The following is a 25,366-nucleotide window of genomic DNA, read 5'->3' as shown; positions in this document are numbered from 1 at the left end:
GCTTTTATTTTAATTGGAAGCATAGAAGCTGTGGTTTCACTGCTTTTAACTTTGAATGGAGCGCGCTGCTGAGCTCCGAGCACTAGATAAACGGGAGGACAGGTGTCACTTTAAGAGACTCCTGGAGGCTGTAACCCGAAGCCTCCTCCAGCGCCCGTGGAAAGGTCTGGGAGGCTGCACCCAGCCGGTGCTGGTCTGTAAACTCCCGTGGGTCTGGCGCGTCTCTTTCTTCCAAAGTTGGACCTCTTCTTGGTGGGAGGGGGTGGGGAGGAGGGTAGGCCAGTGACGTCACTCAGGAGCGGGGATAAAGCTCCCCGGCCGCAATCTGGGCGAGGGCACTCTCTGGGCAGCGCAGTGGCTGTGTGGCTGGGAGACCCTTGCGGTGGGCAGGGCCGCCCCTCGCTGTGCCCCAGTCGGTCCCCAGGAGCCAAGGCGCTCCGGCTCGAGGCCGCGCCGAGAGCACTATGCCCCAGAACGTGGTCCTCCCGGGCCCTGCGCCCTGGGGCTTCAGACTCTCAGGGGGCATAGACTTCAACCAGCCTTTGGTCATCACCAGGGTAGGTGTTTTCCGTTCTTTCGCTGCAGGTGGGGGGCTGGCGGGCGGCGGACCTCCCTGGATTGCAGGGTGGCTGGCTAGTGAGCCCCGTGTGCGCTGGTGGCGGGGGGTGGTCCTCCCCGTCGGGCCCACAGTTCCAGGGGCGGCAGCAACTTGGCAAACTGAAGCTGGGGGGATGCAGAGCAACTTAGAGGATTTACAGAGTCGGCTGCGATGGTCTCTGGCTGCATCCTCTCCGTCCCCAGCAACTTTCCAGGAGAGGTGAACTGACAGCCTGGTTCCCCTGGGCTTAGAGCAGGCTGGACTGCGAGGGCTGGGGCGGGGCCGAAGGTGGGGGTGCTTCTGCCCTCCAACCCCCCACCCCCGTTTCCTTTCAGGAACAAAAGAAATGAGGTCCCAGAAAGAAAGGAGAAATGATTGACAGTGGCGGTTGCTCCTCGGAGCTAAGACGCACACCTGAGCGCGTTTCTCCTATGGATGAGAGCTTCAGCACAGTGCTGACCCCAGGCCACAGTCTGGGTCCGCCAAGTTGGAAGCGCTCGTATCGGACCAGACAGGGAAAATATTACTAATGGGTTTTCCTAGGTTTCCAGGCATTTTGAAAAAATATTTTCCAAAGCTGGGAGTTTGGCTTAGGAATCATCACCTATAACTAAAACTACAAAGAAAACGCGCCAGATAGTTTAGTTTACCTGATGGAAAGTCACCAGTCAGCCTAAAAACTCTGAAAAATAGTACTTTACTATCAGAGTCAACTTTCCCTTACTAAATATTCCCTAGAGTATTGTCTAATTAGAAAAAAAAAGAGAAGAAGAAAAAGGAAATTTGGGGATTTCTGTCCTGTCAGTAAATTTCTAGTTGGTCTAATTGATTGTTTTTTCTAAATCAAGTGTTTGTCTTAATAGAAAGTTATTGTTATTTCAGTTATCAATAAAACAATCTAAAAGCATAAACTTCCAGAATATTATACTTTTCTTATGTTTTCTTTTTTCCTTACTGCTTATATTGTATTTTATAAATATATGCTTTATAATCTGATTTACTCATATAGATTTTTGAACAAGGTAATACCTTTTAAATTCTGTTCAACTCATATATCTAGGAGATTTGGGCACCAATGTCTTTTTGAAATATCTCAAAACATGTACCGTACATACACATACCATGGAACATTTCAAGCTTTGTTTTACATTTTTCAAAAACATATAAACACATCTGACATGTGTTTTTGTATGAGACATGAAAAGCTAACATACCCCCAGAATGTTCCTAAGTAAATTAAGCAGAAAATGGTTCAGTGATCTGGGCCAAGCCTTTTATGGATTTACCAACCAAAACAGTTTCCATTATCTCTACTAAGAAATATTTTTAAAGTTTCTGAAGTATAGTTTTCATTTGTTTAGATTAAAGGAAAATGAGCTTTTGAATCCTAACAAAGGATAAATCATATTTATAGTAAATTCTAAAAAAAAAAATTTGTTATCAAAACCTTTTAAGTGATTTATAAAAGAAATGTCTTGCTATTAATATGTAACATCTCAATATGATTAATCCTAGGTTTGAAATATTGAATTGTTGACATTATAAACAATGTTTATTTTAAAGCAGTACTTATATATTGCAGTTGGACCACAGGAGTTATTTTGGCAAATGTATTTGATATGACAATTATTATTTGGGAAGCCAATTCATATTTGAATTTCTAATTCATTACTAATATATATCCCTCTTTTGACATGGTTCAGTAATAATGCCTAACCATAAGTGCTGATTTCATTTGACTATGCCTTTTCTCTTCAATTAATTTAACTCAAGAATAGCAGGTAAAATTCAGCTATTTTGTATTCCAAGAGTCCCCCAAACCACACACATAACAGAGTCATGTTGAATGAATGACAGCATATTCTCTTGAATTTTTTGCTTTAGTGAACACCTAATTGAGAATGTCTCCACTGAAATTATAAGAACCATTAAAATCACTTACAAAAAGTTTAAAAGACCTTACACAAAGCTAATTATCAATGTTGTAATTAAATAGTAAAATTCCATTTTATAGTTATTGTATATATTAAAAGGCAGTGAATAAGATTGTCTGTGTATTATTGTACTCCTTTGCTTGCCATGAGTATCTCTTAGAACCTTTATATGGACTAACTCCCTTAAACCTCACAGTAATTCTGTAAGACTAGCAGTAGTAATACCTCTTTTTGTGGATGAGAGAATGAGGCTTCAAGAATTTCACTAACCTGCTGATGGTCACAAGTGGTGGGACAGAATTTGACACTAGTTCTACCTGCCTCCAAAGCCTGCATTCTGAAATCCACATGTGTAAGACAAAAAGCAAACAAACAAAATCTGTTTATTGTACAGATCTTTCCAAATACATGTGTTGTGCCATCCACTTCATCATCACCTGGTCCTACTGATTCTCTATCTTTAGGATCTACCACTTCTCTTTGTTCCTATGACTGTCCCTATTCAAGTGTCCATGACTTCATGCCTAGCTCTGTCTCCCCTCTCCAGTTCACTCTGTATATTTCTTACCAGCCATCTTCGGGAAATGCTAGGCGCCATCTATCCTCCCCATTCTTAAAATTCCTTCAACAGCAACATCAACTAAAGGGAATAAAATATGTGGGCTCTGAGCACAGTGTTGGCCTTCATTCTCTTCCCAACTCATGTTTCCAACTTTATTTCCTCCCTCTCTCTTTCCTCTCTCTCCCTTTCTTCTTCTGACAGTCGTGTCACTATCCCAGCCGATTTACAATTTCTCCATCTGTCTATACCCACTACCGTTTTTCTAGAGATTTCTCCTCCCCACCCTACCCCACTGTCCTCTGCCTATGAAACCCAATCAAATATCACTCCCCAGCCTTCTTCTCATAATAAGCATTTTGCCATTTGTTACCATAACTTTTGTCCTACAACCTCTCCTTACATCATGCCTTGTACCACAGATGTTTGAGTACATCTGTATCCCACAAATTGCATGCTCCCTGAAGGCAGGAACTTTTAAATTTAGGGGATGGTCAGTGCTGTGCATCATCTATGTGACAGAAATATAGACACAATATGAATGGTTGATTAAATTGCTCACTTTTTATATAACTATTATTATCATAATAGGTACAGATTATATCCTCAAAGATATTCCACAATAAAAAAAGAGAATTGCTTTATTGTTCATTGATCTGTTTTAGTTAAGCTCTTAAGTATGCAAAGAATTGAGAAACGAATGCCTAAACTTAATACCACAAAAATTCCTATAAATGAGATACATTCTTCAAGCCAAATCAATTTTTGTCTTCCTGCAAGCTATCACTTTCTCTCCCTGCCTCACACTTTGCAAATGCAAGTGCTCCTAGACAATGGGCCTCTACTCCACCAGAGCTAGGTGAGAGGTTTACAAATGTAACTCTCTCCAGCGATTGAAATTACAGTTCACAAAATTAGGACAAAGTGTCCCCATCATAGAAATAATTTACGATCTAATTAATCAACCAGGTTAATCTGTATCATAAGAGACACAAGAAGTAAGGTAAACCAAACACCAGCCATGCTCAAAAAAAAAAAAAATATTCAGCAATGGGTTGTAATACACACATTTGGTAGAAAAACAGTTTTCTAGGCAATAGGTATGTGACACATTGTGCAGTAGAGATTTGAGTTGTGGATGTGGAAGGGTTGTTCCTGCACACACCATATATAACTGGTCTCCGCATTTCACAGAATAAATCTGAGGTTCACATCACTAAGTGAGCAGCTTTTCTTTTTCTGCCATGAAGATTTCTGCCATGAAGAAAGAGACATAAGAAGTCTCTTTCTTTTTTAAGTGTTTGGACCACCCAGAAGGTGGATCTACCATCACAGCCAAGTTACAGATGGTTTGTTTTCACAAATGGTCCAATTTGGAATCAAGTGCAAGTTTCTTTTGTGTATATGATGTAAGATTATTACATACATCTGATGCTGGTATGTCCTTTCTCACTCAGTGCCTCTTCTCCCCCACTTCTTCTTTCCTTGTTTCTTTTCAGGGCACACTTAGGGCCAAGATCATTGTAACTGGAAACACTCTATGGGCTTGGGTACCAATATAGAAAATGTTACTGTATTCTCAAGTTTTGCAGGCTTGAACATAGAAAAGTACATGACTTTAATATAAATTATATTTGAAATTCGAGCTTTTTTAAGAAAGAAGTGTTTACATTGAATGCAATCCTTCACCAGGATTCAAGTGTAGTAAGAAAGTTGATGGGAAAACCTATTTAATTTTATTATCCCAAAGACATGTCTGCATGGATATGCTGGTTCATATGTTCATAACTGTCCTGCATCCCACAAATATCTATTAAGTGCAGAACGTATTGTATGTGGAAGGCACTGTGGAGGATACAATTATAACTTAACAGGTTTCTACTCCCTGAGATGCTCAAATATGAGAAGAGAGGGACATACTTGTACATAAACTACCAGTACACAATGTGTCCAGGACTCCATGAGAAAAGTGCAGCCAAAGAGATAGGAAGAGTCAGGACAGAGATTCCCTGCCTCAGTGGCAAGGGACACTGTCCCATGGGGACAGTGGAAGATCTTGAGCTGCAGAGTTAGCCCTATGAGGAATTGCAGATTTTTACTGCATCTAGACCCTAAGCAGAGTTAGCCCTATGAGGAATTGCAGATTTTTACTGCATCTAGACCCTAAGCAAGTTTCTTATACTCTGAGAACATCCATTTTCTCATCTTAAAAGAGAGTCTTGAGAATTCCGTGAGATAGTAGTTCTCAGGAATACAGTGCCAATAATAATAACAATACCGCCACAGTTCTCGACGCCGGCTGCACATTAGAGTCACCCAGAAAACATATGAAACTACCCATGCCCAGGTGCTACTTGCAGAGGTTCTGAAGTAACCCATATGAGGTATGGCCCTAGAAATGCAGATTACAGCCGGGCTCTAGAGGGCTTTAGATGCCAGGTGGGGCACTGGAGTTTATTTGTAGACAACAGAGGACAACTCAACATTGGGCTTTCTCCCTATTTCAATCCATGCCCTATAGCATAGCCCTTCAGTGTATACTTGTCTTGTCCATAACTATTTCACTTTTATTCTTAACATAAAAGTCTCACCAGGGTGTCTGGATGGCTCCCAGCCAACTCTTGATTTCAGCTCAGGTCATGATCTCAGGGTCGTGAGATGGAGCCCCACATAGGGCTCCACCATCAGCAGGGGGGCTGCTTGAGATTCTGGTCTCTTCCTCTCCCTCTTGCCCTCCCCTGGCTCTCTCTTTCAAAACAATCAATCAATCAATCAATCAATCAATTAATCTTAAAAAAGAAGTCTTACCATGGCCATATCTTGTGCTTCCCTCATGTCTCCCATGGTAAGTAGAATATTATAGATGCTTTATCTGTGATTTAGTTTTTTGTTTTTCCAAATGGACCCAAATGATAGGTTTATGTGAATAACACAAATTCCTAGTTCCTCTCCTAGAGCTTATGATTTGTGATTCCAGGCTTCTGGAGTAGAGTGGGAGTCTTTATGTCCAGCAAGGACACCCACGTGATTTTTCCAATTAGACAAATTTGAAAACATGTGCTAAGTGATATGGCAGTACTATTTTCAATGATTTCTCTAATGCTTTTGATATGTGAGACTCCAATAAACCTAATAAATAATCCATTGAAAAACTCTTTGCCTCACTGTAGCTCTCTCTTCTGATTTAGGGGAAAATGTTAATAATAAACTATGAACAATAACATAAAGTAATTACATAATATATTAACAATATAATGTAATGCAGGGAAATAACATATCTTTACATCTAAACAGATAGTTTAACTTATTAAAACCAGACCAATTTAGTGGTCATTTTCTTATCATTAGCCTAGCTGAACTTAAGAACTAGAAGGGGACCATATATTCTCCTTCTCCCTCATCCCTCTCTCTCTCTCTCTCTCTCTCTCTCTCTCCAGCCTTTTTTTTTTTTTTTCTTATCCACTACCTCCTTAGAGATCTAAGGACATCAATCACTAGGTTGAACACAAAGTCAGAAGTGGGTTCTGGCATCACCATCAACCACCTTTTTTTTTTTTTTAAGATTTTATTTATTTGAGACAGAGAGAGAGCACAAGGAGAAGCAAACTCCCTGCCGAGCAGGGAGCCCGACTTGGGGCTCAATCCCAGGACCCCAGAACCACACCTGAGCCGAAAGCGACACTTAACCAACTTAGACACTCAGGCTCCCCCAACCACCTTTCTTATTTGACTTCTGAAACCATTGCTGACATAGCCAAACTGCTGTTCCCATGTTAATACGGAGCCAGAGGTTACTTGGACATTTACCCTCCTTTGAAAAAATAGTTTTCTTTGTCCAGGTTGTCTTAAAGTTGTTGCAATGGTCAAAGTTATTAGGAAGAGTTTGCAAATATGGTATTTGGAGTAAATATAAGATAGTGTTAATACTTATATATTCATACGCTTAATGAAACTTAGTAATGTTCAGAATCGAAGTTCAACATACACCAGATGTCTCAGTTTAAAACTTATATAGACAGACACACACACAACCCTACCTTCCATTTATCCCAACCAGAGCTAAAAACTGGTGTTAGGCTTTTCTAAATCAAGATTGAGCATTATATAACAAATCTATTTAAGTATGTTAGAAAACCTAGGTGAGGCTTTAAAAGAAAACACATTGAGCCATTCTTTCCCATTTTTTAACTCAAAGAATAGAATTCTGGTCTCTGATGTTCAAAAATAGATAGTACTGATTTTGACAAACTATAGCTAGAGAAAATTAAAAGTTTAATATTATTTTTATCCCTGCAAGTCACACTGGGGATGGAAACTTTTATTCTCCTAACAGTTCTGGGCTTAGGAGAATTTCCAAATGGAAAACAGCTATGAAATGTCTCTCAAAGGCTGGGAAATAATAATCTCCATTGTCTTCATCAAGATTCTACCAACTGTTCTTATTGGAAAATAATCACGATCACTACAGTGAGATGATCACAGAAATGAAGTGAGTACAATAAACATTTTAGTAATGAGACTGGAGGTCTCAGACACATGAGAATTTATTGCCTTTGCAATTTTATTCATTTAGATGAATCCTGGCTATCCCTTAGTGCCACGAAGTTAAATAGAATCGATAACTAGATTAATTAAGTAAATAGAGAAAAAAAAATGAATGAATGAATGATCCTCAAGTAAAATATTAGGAACAATTTAGTTTATTCCTGGAGCAGTTTGAGGTTTAAGTCAAGTCCTGTACATTCTTCTGCTCTGAACAGTAGGAACTTGCAAATGCAACAATGATGGGTTGACATTAATAGCTATAATCTTTGGGTATATAGGTAATCCTTTGGGTAATAGTTATATAGGGACTAGCTCTTTATGTTTCATGAGATCTACTTTAAATAACCCTTTCATTCATTTTCAATTATCCATTAATTCCAAATACTGGAATATATACCATGACACATTAGAAATATACATAATATTATACATATCCTCAAGAACTTCCGGTCAAGTTGTGAAAACAAACAATACACAAGTAAATAAACAAACATTAAAGTACAACTTGTCTTCAGGAAGGAAGTGAACAAAACGTAATGGTGGAGAATGATGGGGGGGGGGCGGTATCTGGAGAAGCTACTTCAGATGTTTGGGGAAGTCTCTTTGAGAATGTGACATTTAAGCCTAGACCTAAAGGATTAGGAGAGGAACTGGGTGATGAGTGGGGGAAACATTTCAGGCAAAAATAATAGTGCAAGTAAAACCTTGAAGAGAGTACACGCTGGGTCTATTTGAGGAACTGAAAGGAATCTGGAATAACTACGGCACAGTGGGTGGAGGGGAGCAGGAATGGTGTAAGATAACGTTAGAGAAGTAGGTGGGTAAGACCAGGTAAGGACTATTAGGCAGTTGTAAGTAATTAAAAATAAAAAAAAAAAAAAAAAAAAAAAGGAGTAGGAAGAGCAATAGCAATCAAAAACTGAATACTCAGTGTAGTAATTAATAATTTCAAATTTGGTATCTTTTAAACATTTAATAACCATATGTTTCCCGGATCCTTAAGTATTCTTTTCATCTCCCCACACACCCCCCACAAGAAAGAGAGAAAGAAAGAAAGAAAGAAAGAAAGAAAGAAAGAAAGAAGAAAGAAAGAAAGAAAGAAAATGAAGTTCATGTGGGTTTCTTGCAGACAACGTAAAAATGGATCTTGTTTTTTTACCTAGTTTGGCAATCTTTGTTAAAACACAGAGTATGATGTGGTTATACCATTTACATTTAATGTAACTTCTGATAAGGTTTAATGAAAATCTAGCATCTTGTTAGTTGTTTTTTATTTGTTAAATTTGTTTTTCATTCATGGAGAAGACACTGTGTCTGAATACAAACTTCTCTGGTGTCTGCAGTCCTCAGGAGTTCTAGACACTCAGTGTTAACTGAGAGTTCATCATTCTAGCTGAATTCTTTATGACCAAAATGGTGGTCCCATCTTCCTCTGTGCTCTGACACAAGTGATACAATTTGCTTACATCTTGACTTTCCTTGGAGGCACCTGTCTTTCCTTAGATTCCAGGTTTAGTTGGTTGCCCTACAGCTTCAGCTCTCTGAATAGTTCAAGAAAAGTTATAATTTTGTATCTTATATGGTATCTTCTACCTACTACAAGAGTGATTCTCTTTCTAGTTTTCTACATCCTAGATGCCCCTTCATGTGAATTTTAAAGATCATTACTTATAAGGATGCTACCGTAGCTTCAATTCAAATATAAAAGGTCCCTAAATGTGGTGAAGTTGTACTCCCAAATAGGGAGTTATGGATTTAAAAAACCCTAAAGAATAAATTATTTTATTTAAAACAAAGAAAATAAGATCAAACAGGTATTAAGGAAGATGCTTTAGAAGAGAGTAAGAGATGTCATGATAGCTGAAGTGTGGTTAGTAAGAAACAAAATTATTTAGCATGGTGGAAAAATAGAGCTAACACAGTTGATCATTTAAGAGTTATTTCAAGTTAGATTTAAAATTCCCTGCCCACTGAAACTTTTAAAATGTTACCAAGCTGAAATATAAATGTCAGGCACAAAACTCAAGATATTGCAGAATGTTGGTTTTTAAATGATGCCATGATTTCTTTCAGATTACTCCAGGAAGCAAGGCTGCAGCTGCCAACCTGTGTCCTGGAGATGTCATCTTGGCTATTGATGGCTTTGGTACAGAGTCCATGACTCATGCTGATGCACAGGACAGGATTAAAGCAGCAGCACACCAGCTGTGTCTCAAAATTGACAGGTGCTTTTTAATTAATGGTGTTAAAATGTGATCTGTTTTGCAGAAGATCCTGAGCCAGAACTAAAAATGATTTCATCCTCCCTGTAAGAAAGAGTTTCACAGGAACTAGAATTTTGAATTTTGACCAGCTTTTTTTTTCTTTTTCTTTTCTTTTTTTTTTTTTTTTTTTTTTTAGTATATCAGCCACTTTGATCTGTTCTTCACTGATGTCAGTTAGTCCAGTCACTGTTAAAAACTTATTTCTGAAAAGAATTTTCTGGAATGTCAGAATAAGGGAAGAGGCTAAAAGAATTCTTTTTCTTGTTAATTGACTATGAAAATAGAACCACGAAAGGTACTGGCCACAGAAACCCTGCACAGAACAGCTACTTTTACTGCTGTTCTGAATGTGGTAGAGAATGGAATAGAATTTAAAGATTCTCCTAAAAGAATCTCTTGACCTGCAAAAATGTGAGCATATTGAAACCTGGTTGCTAATACTGTTTATGCCATTGGCTGTTTTGTATAGAATTTAACCCAGAAGAATCTGACAAGGTGTAAAGAGTGCACATGAAGTGAGAATATTAGAAATGAGACATTTATAACAAAAAAAAAAAAAAACTAAGAAATTGAACCTGATCTTTGGCCATCATAGGCCTGATCTGAAGTTGGATTGTGAAAATAATGTTTTGTCATAGTGGTTGTTAGTGGGTGTTTATCCTGTTGCTATTTTATTCCCCACTTTCCCTGCTGTGGTTCAGAAGGCCCAATCAGCCAATCTGCCATATCAGGGCTGAAACTGACTCTTTCCCTATTTATTTATAACTAGTGTTCCTGCCAATCACACAGTCTCTTAGGAGCACATGGTCCCAAAGAGATACATGAGAAGGACATGAGATTGGATAAAGCTCATTTCCTTGATGCCAGCAGCAAATCCCCCTGGCATACCATTCACTGTCTCCTGTGGTGGCCTGGGTAGGATGGGAGGGAAGTAGAGGAAACCTAGGGAGTTTGCCCTGTGGTCATCTGCCTCCAGAATCTTCCTCTCCTGTACTGTTCCTTGCAGGTATGGCAGACCTACTCTCTCTAGAAACTGTACAATGTCTTTGCCTTCGTCAGTTAAGGCTCCTACAACAAATATACCATAGACTGGGTGACTTAAACAAAAATTTATTTTTCACAGTTCTGGAGACTGGAAGTCTGAGATCAGGATACAGCATAATCAGGCTCCTGATTACTTCCTCACATGACATTTCTTGGCGTGTGGACACAGAGACCGAGATCTCCTGTCTCTTCCTCTTTATATAAGGACATTAGTCCTATTATGACAGCTCTACCCTCATGACGTAATCTAATCCTAATTACCTCCCAGACACCTCACCTCCAAATACCATCACATTGAGGGGTAGGGTTGCAACATAGGAACTTGCTGGGAGTTGGGGGGGACACAAACTTCAGTCTATGTTAGTCCTCCATGCAATTTTTATCCATTCAGTTTCCTCCAAAGTATCCAAAAAACTAATTAGGTGGGAGAATACAGAATAATGAGCAAGGAGTATTCCTTTTGTTTAAATTATCAAGGCTCAATAGAATTTTCATACACAATAATGGGAGATTAAATGCTAAAACCAGACATAATGTTAGAATTTGGAGTTTACAAAATGTCTTTTATTCACAGAGCAGAAACTCGCTTATGGTCTCCACAGGTATCTGAAGATGGGAAGGCTCATCCTTTCAAAATCAACTTAGAAACGGAACCACAGGTATGAATTGTAGAGTAAATGATATTCATGTTTTATTTCCTTTTAAATGATGCGGATGCCTTCCAAGAGGAAGAAATGACAAATATAAAAAATTGGAATTAGCCACATGATGGAATGATTGTCTGTCTTTACCCTGTGTGAGATTAATTTATATTATCCATGTCTTTTTATATCAAGAGAAAAGAGAAGTATCCCTAGGCAAGTGCCTTGTTAAAAGACAAATGTGTTCTCAGGACAAATTTGGCTCTATCTACGTACAGTCCACTTATTTTTTCATTCTTTATGATGGACTTCTGCCAAATGACCATGACCTAATCCAAGACGTTTAACATATTAAAACAAAGCAAAACGAAATTAGTGTCTACCATTTGAAACAGGTGTCTCCAATCTAATAATTATTGTAAACTTCAATTCTTTGAGGTCTTCGTCCAGATCTTATTTTACATCTTTTTTTAATTCTCAGTTCTGGTGTTCTATAATTAAGTTCATGCTACAAAAAGGGTTTTGCATTATGTAATCATAGTGATATTCTGCCCATGCAGTAAAATTACAAAAGATAGAGGATTTTCCCTTGAGGCAATTCTAATGAGCTAAATTAATCTAATAATCTGATGCTTATCTGATGATGTCTACTTTCAAAAGCTCCAAAAAAAAAAAAAAATCCCTGTAATGAAAGCAACCCCCAGTTGTGCTGGTGGGAAAATGTAATTAAGACAAGGATTTTAGAACCTCTCCTTCGCCAGATGTTTCCCAAGTTTAGAGAGACAGATATATAAATTAGGCATCCCTTTTTAAACAAGTATTCATACTAAGTGTATTATATATTAAATATTCCTAAACTATAATTTTCCCATGTATCTGTGGAAAATGCATGAAAACGTATTTGCAACTTACGCTTCAGCAGCATTTCCCTTCCCAGGATCACCAACTCCTAAATTTGTGCTTCCAGTTTTCTACTTTCTCCATGAATTTACCTCACTTTCTCCTTGATAAAATACACTTAGAGTACCACGTACCTGTATCTCATAGGGCTTCTCAAAGATTTAAATAAAATACCATAGAAAAAGACCTTGGCACATTAAATTGCTCCTAGAGATATTCAATGTAGTAGGAGCTCTTGGTAGTACTCTTATGGTACCTGCCCCCTCCTACCAGGCTGTGACACGCAGGCCTCTGGCCTTTCCTGACAGTGAGATGGGAGGCTGCCCATGTGATAGGACTTTCTGGAGACCAGGAATGCTTTCCACATTACTATGAGAAGGGTCATTAAAAATTGCTTTGGATTAAAACTTTATTTTCAGTTCAAATACAATCCCCCCAGGAGAAGAAACATCCTGAATAGCTTAACCTTTAGACAGGATGAGTTTATTATATCCTTGTCCTAGACTTTTGACTAAAGGAAAGGAAGAGCCTAAGCCTGAAAATCACTAAGAGCAGAGGAGGAGAAAACAGGCCCTCAAGGGAGTGAGCAGGATATGGACTATCTGTGCAGGCAGGAACTGCTGTGTCTGTTCTCTTTACTCGGGAGTCTTCCAGCATGGCACACAGCAAGCCCTCAATTAAACAGCTGATGAATGAAAAGAACAGAGGCTCTACTGATAAACTGCATTTTCTAACACTGCCCAGGACCACACCTGGGAACCAGTTCTCAGAATGGTGCTCAGCTGCCACCAGCCCCCACTGCTGTATGGCAAGAGTGGTCGTGCAGGGTGAATGGGAGTTAGGTCAGGTGAGAGCCCAGCTCTTCAGGAAGAGTGAGCAAAAGATGAAATAGACAAGACTGGTAATAACTGTGGTGAAAGGGGTCTGAATGCTGATGGTGGCTTACCCCCCGGCATCTGAGGTGGATTGATGAATAATAATAATACCTCTGATCAACATTATCTTTTTTTTAAAGATTTTATTTATTTTATTTGACAGACAGAGATCACAAGTAGGCAGAGAGGCAGGCAGAGAGAGAGAGGAGGAAGTAGGCTCCCTGCTGAGCAGAGAGCCCGATGCGATGAGGGGCTCAATCCCAGGACCCTGGGATCATGACCTGAGCCGAAGGCAGAGGCTTTAACCCACTGAGCCACCTAGGCACCTCAACATTATCTTTGATAGAAGAAAAAATTGGAAGATGAAAAAGCAAAGCTCTCCAGGCAGAGCTGTCACTTGGAGATTGTCCTTTGCAGTAATGCCCAAGCCCACAGCTTCCTCCCACCTTCACTGAGTCATCAGATAGAGGCAACACGTGAGAGAAAGAGATCATGTGGTGTTTTAAAAAAACAATGGAAAGAAGTGAAAGCTTAAGGCTTGTATATATGCATTCATCGACCACCCAATCTCTTATTATCACCAGGACGAAATGGATAAAATTCTGAATTTCCTTTCTGTATATAGTACACATCCAAAATTGTACTGCACCCTTTTGCAAATTATTCATTCATTCATTTGTTCATTCAAAATTTCTCCTAATTTTTAAAATCCAGTTTCACCAATGTGAGATGCTAAGGCATGGGGTCAATGAGACAGATCTGACCAAAGTACCAGACCCCTAAGGATCCCTGGCCATGTCGCAGTGTCTGGCATGTGGTGACTCACCAGGTATTTATTACTCACGGCTGAGCTTAGACCAAGATGGGAGCCTGTGTTTTGCTAATATCTCTCCAGAACTGGAGTTTAAGGGCAGTTGTCTCAGTTTCGTTCTAGTAGAAGCCCCTTTTATAAGTCTATAAGTACTAACTTATGACCATGATTGTCCCAAGAACTGGATTTTTAAAAATAGACCCAATTTTAAGTACTCTGGCCTCTCATCAATCATTTATTAGTCCACATGCCCTACATTATGGGGTAGCGCACTATGGACATGTATGATAGTACAAATGGGGAAAAGATAAAGGATGAGATAGGTTTGGGAAAAAAAAAAAAAAAGGTGAAGATTGGGTTAAAGGCTCCAGAAGCCAGTCGGATGGAGCCTTTGAACATTCCTTTAGTTTGAGTCATGACTAATTCTTAATGGCACCTCCTCCAAGAGGCCAGTATTTGAAGGTCTCAGAGATAAGAACCATTTCAATTCTTCCCCTAATGGGCCAAAGGATTCCCGTCCTTAGAATCCTCAGGCCAGATTTCTGCATGATGAGTTCAGCTAACTTGGCACTTCAGATCAGACATTCCCTACAAGCATAGTTAAACCCTTGCTATCCGAAATGCCAAAGCATAAACTTAACAAAATGCCATGTTTAAAAAAAAAAAATACAAGCAGTGAATTTAACTTGGAGCATGAGAATGGAAAAAAGCTAAACTGAGGTTATATTTGTCTTATTTTCTCTTTTTAATTAACACAAGCCATGTAAAAAGAGGTGTTGCAAAGGAGGTCTTCCCCCACCCCCACTCCCACCCCAAAAATGGACACTCTGCAGATAAAGCAACTTTCTGGACAACAAAGATGTGTCCATCTGAGAAACACATGCCATTACCACATCAAGCTTTCAGATCCTACTGTAGATAAAGAGAAAGGGCCATTGAGCAATACAGTATTTGAGTTCTTGTTTCTCAACCCGAGTGAAATTATAACTGCAAGCTTTGTGACTTTTGCTATTAGAATATAATACTCTTTCATTTTAAAAATAATATATATCCTTTGGAGGAAAAAAAAACACATTATATCCTACCATCCAACCCCAGCCACAAATAACAACATGTTAGTGTATTTCTTTCCAGTCTTTTCCCTATGTGTAGATTTAGGCTTTGGAGACTTTTTCTTACACAGTTATAGTAATAATTGGCATGAAATTTTAATACCTAGGTTTTTTTTTTCATTTGTCCATGTTTTTATTAAATAGTTAAATTTTTGTCTTTATCATTTTAGACTCGGATTTTCAGCTTACATAGAAGCTTAGAAGGTATTCCTAGCCTTTGAATAAATGTTATTTATTTATTTATAAGGAGTTATATATGTATATATAAAAAGTTATTCCCAGCGATTGAATAAATGCCTTCTATACAATCCCGAACATGGCCTATGAGCAGACATATGCATTTTCCTATGTAAAGTATTCTTGCTCTAGACCAAAGGTACGTTTTTAGAGCTTGGGGTCCTTCTCCAAGTCTGGCATTCTCAAATAAAACATTACCCTCCTCTTTGTTTAATGTTAATTGAACAACTCAAAATTATAATGTAGCTATCCCATACAGGAAAGATGCTTTTCAGAAACAAAAATCATTCTTTCCTAAAAGAGAAGATAGCTGTGTCTATTTCCATAAAAAGACTGCATCCTTGCCATGGAAGATTTGATGATAAAGATAGACAGAAACAACACACAAAATTAAGTGTGAGATACGGGTTAAAGTTGTTTATATTTTCAAAAAGATACCTTTATCCTATAATTTGTTGATAACTGGAAGGTGGACTACACAAAACAAGGTTTGGTAAACCCCATTCCCCCCAAACTCTTCTCCTATTATATATGGGAAATACTTGAAACAGATTGCTGGGGGTGGGGGGGAGGAATTATAAGGGTGACTTTATTTTTCATTTGAGGTAGGGGTGGTGATTGTTCATAAATTCCAAACATGATAAGATACCATCACTCAGTGTGGCTTAGTCAAGTATATGATCGCTTGACACAGTTTGTTTACCTTATTACCCCACCACTGTTTTTTTTTTAATAAATAAATAAATATATGTACATTATCAAACATGTTGTTTCTGTTGGAGCTGGTAATTGCCTCAGTTCTTGAACTGAATCTCTATCTCTGGACAACTTCTTCCAGTAAGAAGTTGAAAGGTGGTCGTGTCTTTGAGTGCTGTCATTGGTGAGGTCATTCTAAGGGCTTGGGAGACGGTTGTCAAGACCTGCATTCTCCCTGATCTCACCAAATCTCTACCCAGTTACCTAGCTTTGACTCTGGCAGCTCGAGCGTTTTATGAATTCAAAATGTTATTCCTTAATATAAGGAATATAATTCAAGGAATGACATTTTAAAATACCATTGAAAATGCACTAATTAAGGGTGGTGAGTACTTCTTGAAATCCTAAGAGATGAGAGTCACTTGGATGCTGTTGTCTGGGAAAAATAAACACAAGAGCTGGACTACATTGACTGGTATATAATTTTTTTTACTGGTATTTTCTGATACTACTGATTTTCCTGAAAAAGTAAAAAGGAATTAAAATGGAATAGCAAACTTCTCATTGCTTTTGTCTCTTGATTCTGTTTGACCATCAACAATGATGTAAGATTTGGATAGAATGTTGCCTCTCCGTGCCATACTTAAATGTTTACCTTTGATGTATATACTTCATTGTGCTTTTTTTGGAATGACTCTAGCAGCCCATAAACTAATGCTTTGCAAAGCCTAAATACAAATGTTTGAAGGCTCTCTTAGAAACACTTCCTTTTATGATCCTTTTATGATTATATGCAGAAAATAGAAGGGCTTTTTTTTTTATTTTGACAAATTACACATTTGCAACTTTTATAATATATAACCAAAACTGAAAATAGCAAAGAAAAAGCTTGGAGCTCATTAACTCATATGCTGCTTTTTGGAAGCACTACTAGAGATTATTAGTGCATAAATATTTCCAGAGAAGTTGCTTCATTTACAGGACAGTCATCATCCATGTTTATTTTTCATTTTAAGACAAAGAAGTAATAAGGGCAGAGACATTTTCCCCACAAAACCATTATACATTAACTAATTTTTATATATTTAATTCTATTTACAGAGATCTTTAAGGCATACTTAAAAGAAAAAAAATTAATTCCATAAAGCTTGAGTCCTTCAGTTCTGCCCGATTGACTCATTTAATTAGCCTGAGAAATTTAAAATACACCAAAACTAAATGAGGCAATTAGCCTCCTGTCTTCTTTTATATCGAAAGGAGTAACAAAGGCTTGAATCATGGCCACTGTCATTACTTAACAATTATTTCCAGTTCACTTTTTTTCATGCTATAATAATGGCTAATCAGAATGGTTAATCATAAAAAGCCAATCAAAATTCATTATTAATCAGCCAAAACAATCAGATGGTACTACCGTATCAATGTTTGACTACACAACTTTTCACAGGTTGTGGGATCAGCGTTATTCTAAAGCCACATTTGGTTATTTTGGTCGTTCTGCTACCTAATAGCAGCAGCCATACTGTCATCCAACCAACTCATAGGCAGTGAGCCACTCTTCTGGAGGTAAAAATAATGAATCAGTAAGACATTAGTCAATCCAACCACACTATAGGATCACGGGCTATTGTATTCAACTCAGACCTTTCAAATTCAAGAGCTGCTATACTGTGCTGTCCAAGGTTGATGAGAGAAAAGCTGCTGCTCTCTGTCACCTCACAGATTTTCAAGTACCATGAGATTTGGGGCAGCTGGAGTTAAAGATTCCACTAGTATTCGAAGCTGCAGCTCACTTGTCTGTTATAATTTTTAAGTGAACTCTGCCAATAGACCTGGATGGGGGAACAGGGACTATCTGTGATGACTCCCTGCTCAGAACCAGAACTAAGCATTTTGGAGCATGGGTCCCTCCAGGAAGTTGTTGGTGTTCTCGCACACAAGAATCTCCCTGAAAACTCTGGTTCCACCCACTAAGAAAGGAAGACAGTGTCTTTTTCAAATAGAAAAGGACCATCTCACCATCTATTCATTTGTAATGACAAGGAGAGAAAAAAAATGATATGAGCAAGAATATCACAAGACCTTTTTATTTCTTAATGAAAACAGCATCTTTTCAGTAACATTTCAAAGACACATAAATGTTTGTACTAGTTGAAATCTGTGTGAAAAACTGGTGGCACATTCACAAAAGTAAATGAAGTCAATGTGAGTGTGTGGGTGAAAATATTGGAAAGATTATTCTTACTGATCCTGCCAAATGAAAAGATTTGGAAGAAGAGTCAGCTTGTGTGTATTTTAGCCTTTGCTTTTGGTTTTCTTCTGCTACTTAGAAGAAAGACATATTTAATGACTTTACAAAATTATAAGTCTATATAAAAATTGGAAAACCTCTTCTCATAGGAAAAATAGTCTTCCAATTCTTCTTATTTGTTCTAAATTTAAGGTTAGACCTTAAAGCAAATTAAGAATTTTGTTTTTTACTAATGATGTACTATATGTTGGCTAATTGAATTTAAATTTAAAAAAAGAACAGAAAGAATTTTGTTCTTTGTGGTAGGTATTAAGAAAAAAACAAAACTTTTACTTGGATTAGTTAAAGTGATTCAGTATAGTGATTCACAAAGGCTCCCTCTCATTCTGATTGTTTTGCTACTCCACTTCCTAAAATGGAGAAAGCTTTATCAAGATATTAATAGAAGAGAAAGCAAATGTAAGCTCTACTTGAGGAAATGTGAAGCATAATAATTATTCTAAATCCCGAATCTCATTTCTGACATGGAATTTCTGTCTTCAGATGCGTCGTATGAGAGTTTCTTAAAAGCTATAGATGTAAAAAATCAGTAGGACCAGAGGAAAGGTATAAGGTTCGAATTCTTTTATAATATTTAAATAAGATCGATTCCTTTGCACCATGTGGTGGCTGAGTACAGCACATGTGAAGTTCACGGAAAATGCAGACGGGTTTATACTCACCTCCTCCTTGAACATTGCCATGAATCTTGCTGTAGGGTAAAGAAGCCTTGATTAACAATGGCGATGCTGTTGGTTTGCTCATTAACGGCTTTCTTGTGCATTCTGTGGCTCTGTGTATTTTGTCTGCCATTGTACAGGAGTTCAAACCTATTGGTACCGCGCACAACAGAAGGGCCCAGCCTTTTGTTGCAGCAGCAAACATTGATGACAAAAGACAGGTAGTGAGCGCTTCCTATAACTCACCAATTGGGCTCTATTCTACTAGCAATATACAAGACGCACTTCACGGACAGCTGCGAGGTCTCATTCCTAGCTCACCTCAACAGTAAGTATCTGACTCAGTTTCTGGCCACCATGCTCTTAACAGTGATAGTATGGTTTCTTCTCCTTTCCAAAGTCCAGCTCTTGCTGTTTTATTTTTACTTTCCGGAAGGCACAATCAGATTTTTAGTTTAAAGACAAGCATCCAGAACATGGTTCCAATGTTCTGGAGTCCAATCCGCCAGTTCCTGAACATTTCTAGTGAACAGATGCTTAAAATGAAGAAATCGCTCTGGTTCCATTGTCACCCTTCTCAGTCATGTCAATATGTGGTGGTAAAGAATCCTCTGTACAGTGATCATTCATTTACTTTTATCTTAAAAGAAAAAAAAGGAAAAAAAAAAACTGTCTTCCACTGAGGAACTTTTTAACCCTTTGTTTTTACAGAATGTGAACTACTTTGAACACAAGCACAATATTCGGCCCAAACCTTTCATTATCCCAGGCCGAAGCAGGTCATAAGCTCTGAGATTTTGGTGTCTGTAGTGCATGCTTCTTTAGTAAATCCTTACTAATCACTAAGAAGAGTAACACATAGGTGTTTGGAGTGACTCTGCTCATCGTGAAGCTTATTTCAAAAGCAAGAAAAACAAACTCACTTTGCAGAGTATAGGAGGCCACTAACCTCCATTTCTCAAAGTAAATACTGACAGGATTATAGGGCTGTGAAAAGTTAGGCAATCACCACCTATATTTATAACTAATACCCTGCTGTTCTGAGGATCCCTTCCAGAACACAGTGACCTTTGAGGCAGGCAGATGTACCCCATTCCCAGGTCAGGAAGGCCCAGCCAACAGAAGCAAACTGGGAAACCAGCCCGTGGTCAGGAGTGAGGGAAGCAGGTGGGCCCAGTGGGAGCCCCGGTGCAGCCCTTCTGTGTTTGACATTCTCTGAGCAGCCCACCTCAACACTGCTTCCCACTGCTCCACCAACCCGCTGGTAATCCCACTCTTTCTAGCTCTTACATAACAGTAACTCTGCCTTCTTGCGGATACTTGCTAAGGAAGAGAAGTCACTTGAAAAGGAGCTTTTCCACATGGAGGAAAGTAATTAGAAGGAAAGAGTTGGGAGAGAGGGAGATGTGTTGGTTACCCTCATGGATAACCGTGTACACACTACAATAAGAATGAGGAAGCGTTTCATGGCTGTTAATCAGAGAAAAAGATCATGGTCAGATGATCCTTTTCAAATAAATTTCTTCTCTAGAAATTGTACTCCAACCCAAGGGGGAGAAATTAATGCCCTGTGTTGGCACATTGGGAAAGAGTGACTTTGGGAAACCTCAAACCTATTCCTCTGACCTCAGCTCCATTAGTCAGCCCTGAAGAAGGAAATTGGTGGTTAGGATTATTGACTAATGATCTATATCCAGTGTCCCAAACTGTGGCCCATCCAATTTATAGACAGTGTTTTACATAATCCTCTTGTTGTTTAAAAAAAAAAAAAAGAACTTAAGTAAAGGCCTTAAGATGTTCCATCTACTCTCCATCCTGTCAAAATGCCCACCATTCCTGATACTGGGCCCATTTTCATACATGTGTAGCCCTGCTAGCCCCTGGGGATATCCAAGTTTATGATACCTGCTTTGGATGGTCAGTCATCAATTGATATATGATCTCCTTATGCAGACCTTCCCATAAACTGGAGTTGGGGCCAGAGGATTATCTCAAAATAAGCTGGACAATTTTGTGATATCAGACTTAGACAGGAGAAATAGAGTAGAAGATGAGGAGACGGGGTTAAAAAGTCAGTGACTACCAAGTATATCTCCCCCCACTAGAACGGAGTAACTTCTATCTTCCCAGCACCTAGAAACAAGGCTGGGACAGACTAAATGCTCCATCGATGTTCATTAGATGAAGGAACAAAATCCTAAGAGTACCTGATAATATTTTCTGATGGCAAGAAGAAACAAGAGTTAACACCCCTCTCTCATTCATGCAACTCTGCACAAGCTTTCTTTACTTCTCTTTTTTGTTCCTTGGTTTCCATTCTATTTTCCTCTGAATTTTCTCCCTATTTCTCCACATTCAACAGCTTCCCAGCCCCACCCCTGATATCATAACACTAGATTAAGAGTAAAAATGCTATGTTTCCACTGAATAAATATATATACAACTTTCTAAAGGAGCATCGTAAAATTAATACACTTGCATTCTTTTGAGGCTGGTTTAACTCTAAGCTCACTAATCTGAACTACAGGACTTCAGGAGGCATTAGAGTAACACAGATCTTGCCTCTAAAGACCAGTAAGACATTTAATGTCATAAAAATTCAGGGAAAGTCAGAGAGATTTAAGTAGCTAATGGCCTTCTTTTATATTTGCATTTTAATTCAAAAATGGTAATCCTAACAAGCCCCTCATACTTTTGTCATTGTAAGGTGCCTCTTAATATAGCTGAATTTGGGAAAGGAGAAAGGAGGAATGGGGATGAAACGGTTTGCTTTAAAGACAGGCACCAGGGGCGCCTGGGTGGCTCAGTGGAGTAAGCCTCTGCCTTCAGCTCAGGTCATGATCTCAGGGTCCTGGGATAGAGCCCCGCGTTGGGCTTTCCACTCAGCAGGGAGCCTGCTTCCCCCTCTCTCTCTGCCTGCCTCTCTGCCTACTTGTGATCTCTCCCTCTCTGTCAAATAAATAAAAATAAAATCTTAAAAAAAAATAAAATAAAGACAGGCACCAGCACTTAATCTTAAAGAAATGTAAAAATGCTTCTACTACTTTTCCTTTCTTCCTGGGTCCTCTCACTATTTACTCTAGCTTCTGAATTTCTTGTTCTTACCAAATGATTCTTTGTCAAGGTGGCATTTTAGGTGGCTACACACCAAGCTACACCTACACCACCAATGAGCAACTTTTTAATCCAAAGTAAGTGGGAGATGCTAAATTGTTCATACATTAATCTCCCTAGGGCCTTACTGCTAGTTATGGTTCTTTTCATTATCTCATAATTGAATCATATTTAAAAGGCAGTATCTTCATAGGCAAATATGTAAATTTAAAATTTTTATTTTATAGATCCAAATGATAGAATCTTGTGAGTGGTTTTTGGACAGGTCACTTCAAGAAGCTCATCCCAGAAAGTCTGTATACAGGCCAGGGAAGTTAGTTCTCAGTCTGATGATCTATGGAGGCAAGAAGTGATTGAGTGTATCATCAACCTGACAAGTGGTCCTGCCAAGTCACTAAGTCAAAGTCAAAAAAAATCTCATTAGTCCCTATCTTTTCAGGTCACAGGAATAGGTCATGGTGACCCACGGTACTACCAAAGTGATTGTGGAGTCCATGAAAACTATTTAAATCATCAGTTCAAGAGATCTTGTGAAACTGTCCCAGAAATTTATAAGAGATCATTCTTGTTTGCTTAGGGTTTACTTCCTATCTCCTCAATAACTACAGGTCCCTAAATAGAATGATAAAGAAACCAAGCAATAGAAGACACCATCCCTGCTGAAATAAAACTGTGTATACAAACATGTTATATGCAAGATTACTTATTAATTACAACTACAAAATAAGGTCTATCTGTAAGTTCTGACTGCTCATAGTTTAGCTATCTACCCCATGGCACGTGTAGGGTCAGAGTAGCTATAAATGCTTGCTGACAAGATTCACTATTTTAAGCCCAACTCTCCCAAGATTCAACCCAATGTTTCAAATCCCAAAATTACAGTTTAATATGCTTCATTGCACTTAGGTCAAATCAATATAACCCTGAGTAAACTGTACTATAACTGAAAATTGGCTTTTTTTTTTTTTTTAACCAACTGAGGTCGATTTCAGGAGCTAGTATAGTGTTGAGCCTACAAAAATGGTAAATAAGCCATTGGGCATTTTGTATGTGATCAACCAACTTAGAGATTGGGTTTTAAATGGGCTCTTAACAGGCAGGAAGTGAAGGAGCACATCCCTATACACTCGCCTCATTTAGGCCATGCAGTTGGTTGAACTGGTAACACAAGACAAAAACGTTTAAAATTCCACTTTGTGGCATGGGTTGTCCAGACTAGGCAGGCTACCACACTGATGAAGTCAGCAAAATCGGTGTCTAATATCCATTTGGTTTTGTTGTCTATATGGGGCCAAGGTTAGCATTAGCAGCCCTAAAGAGTAAACGCAAGGGCTATATTTAAGCCCTAGGAGAAAACGGACTTTGAGATAAACGCATCATATAAATTGTTCTCTGTCTGGAGTTTATAGCAACACTAACCTGCAAGCGTGATGAAAGTTTACAAATACTAACATTTCTTTTGGCTTAGTCTTAAATGACTGTGCTTAAAAACAAAATCTCAGTATATTCCATTTTCTCGTAAAATGCATTTCTCACGCTACCCTTAAAATGCATGTAGAAAAATGACTTTAGTCATTGGCGTGACAGCTGTGACTAGCCTCTTATCCAGATTCATAGAGAATATGAAATCTACCTAGTTGTTCTTGAAATTGCATGACTGGTTTTTCTCATATTTTAGTAATAAGTATAATAAGTCCCCTCAATTGATCTTTAAAATGAAATAAGAAGTATGCATGGAAATACATGTGAGCCTCCAAAATTGTTACAGGAAATAGCTATGTATGGCAGAAATAGAGCTTAGCCCTAGGTATATCCAAAGAGTCTAAGACCACCTTACCTGCCCTCTAATCAATTAATTTCAAGGTGACAAGCATTTATTGGCTGTTTCTAGAGCCCATATTAAATGACTGAACAGTTTATTAACATGTATTCTTCACAAAAGAATGAAAGTAGAAAAAGTTAAAATCCCAACTATAAAGCATTTACAAAACAGATTTAAAACATAATCTTTATCACAGAACCTTCAAGTTACTAGTTATTATACAATGAAAGCAAAACTGCATTTCTGAAACACACTTCTTATTTTGAAATGTTTAACCTAAATATTTGATTGGCTCTTCATGCTGTGTAGTCCCTTACTATTTGTGAAGAATCACTCAGTAATATTTTGATTTTAAATACCACAGCTCATAAATGTAAAAGGACATCCCACCAGTGTCATTTCCCCACATCATCTGTTTGTGATGTGGGCAAGTTTTTAAATTATTAGGCCTATTTTTAAAAAGTAAAGATAGTTGCATCTTTTCTACCTCACGTACTACTCTGTGGGTAACCCTCAACATAGTGCCTAGTAGAACAGAGCCAAAAAATGCAATATCACCTGTAATTTTTAATTTTATTGCACTTTTTTCTATCATGAATCTTGAAATGTCTTCCCTTTATAAAATACATTCTAGCCATTTGATTTTTCATTTGAATTTGATTTAATTCACTTCTTCCTTTCTGTCTCCAATTCCTTTTAACCTCTCTGTACTTGTTCTCTGTGTTGTGTCTGGATTTTTCTGATTCCTGTGTCACCTCTGTGTCACGTGGTCATTAACACAGTGGATGCAGCACTCCGTCCGGTATTGACGGTGGCAGTGGACGTAGCACCCCTTCTTCTGTCAGTACTCTTAGTACTATTTGCCCAGGTGACTTGAAAGTTGCTGCTAAGATGGCCCCTAACATTCCTTTGGAAATGGAACTTCCCGGTGTGAAGATTGTACATGCTCAGTTTAATACACCTATGCAGTTGTACTCAGATGACAATATTATGGAAACACTTCAGGGTCAGGTTTCAACAGCTCTAGGGGAAGCACCCTCCATGAGGTAATGCGAGTCTTTCTGAACCATGGACATATTAACTAAACACATGGGCAATGTCAACTTTACTGGTGTCTTTTAATAGTGTTGTAATTGAAAGAAGCCTGGGTGGAAAGCTTTAAAGAAAAAAATACTAGGGGTGTACTGCAAATATCTAGACCTAAAGATAAAAGTGATTTCAAGAATTAAATAAGTAGAGCTTTA

At 38.4% G+C, this 25,366-nt stretch overlaps 1 protein-coding gene across 3 annotated transcripts in view; it reads left to right on the top strand.

The window, feature by feature from the left end:
• The first annotated feature begins 338 nt into the window (after positions 1-338).
• Positions 339-25,366, top strand: part of PDLIM3 (PDZ and LIM domain 3) — a 30,302-nt gene continuing 5,274 nt past the window's right edge. The window contains exons 1-5 of one of the 3 annotated variants that reach the window (XM_032869924.1): positions 339-557; positions 9,710-9,861; positions 11,519-11,603; positions 19,898-19,965; positions 24,905-25,168. In XM_032869924.1, coding sequence (XP_032725815.1) covers positions 465-557; positions 9,710-9,861; positions 11,519-11,603; positions 19,898-19,965; positions 24,905-25,168 — 662 coding nt within the window. In that variant the 5' untranslated portion in view covers positions 339-464. Of the gene's footprint in view, positions 558-9,709; positions 9,862-11,518; positions 11,604-19,326; positions 19,515-19,897; positions 19,966-24,904; positions 25,169-25,366 lie in introns of all 3 variants that reach the window. The other 2 variants (XM_032869927.1, XM_032869925.1) reach the window with 2 other exon arrangements.

The sequence above is a fragment of the Lontra canadensis genome, unplaced genomic scaffold, assembly GCF_010015895.1.
Source record: "Lontra canadensis isolate GAN:19392208 unplaced genomic scaffold, GSC_riverotter_1.0 scaffold39, whole genome shotgun sequence".
In the NCBI taxonomy this organism is placed as follows: Eukaryota; Metazoa; Chordata; class Mammalia; order Carnivora; family Mustelidae; genus Lontra; species Lontra canadensis.
Note: the sequence above shows the minus strand (reverse complement) of the source record. Positions and strands in the feature narration are given on the sequence as shown.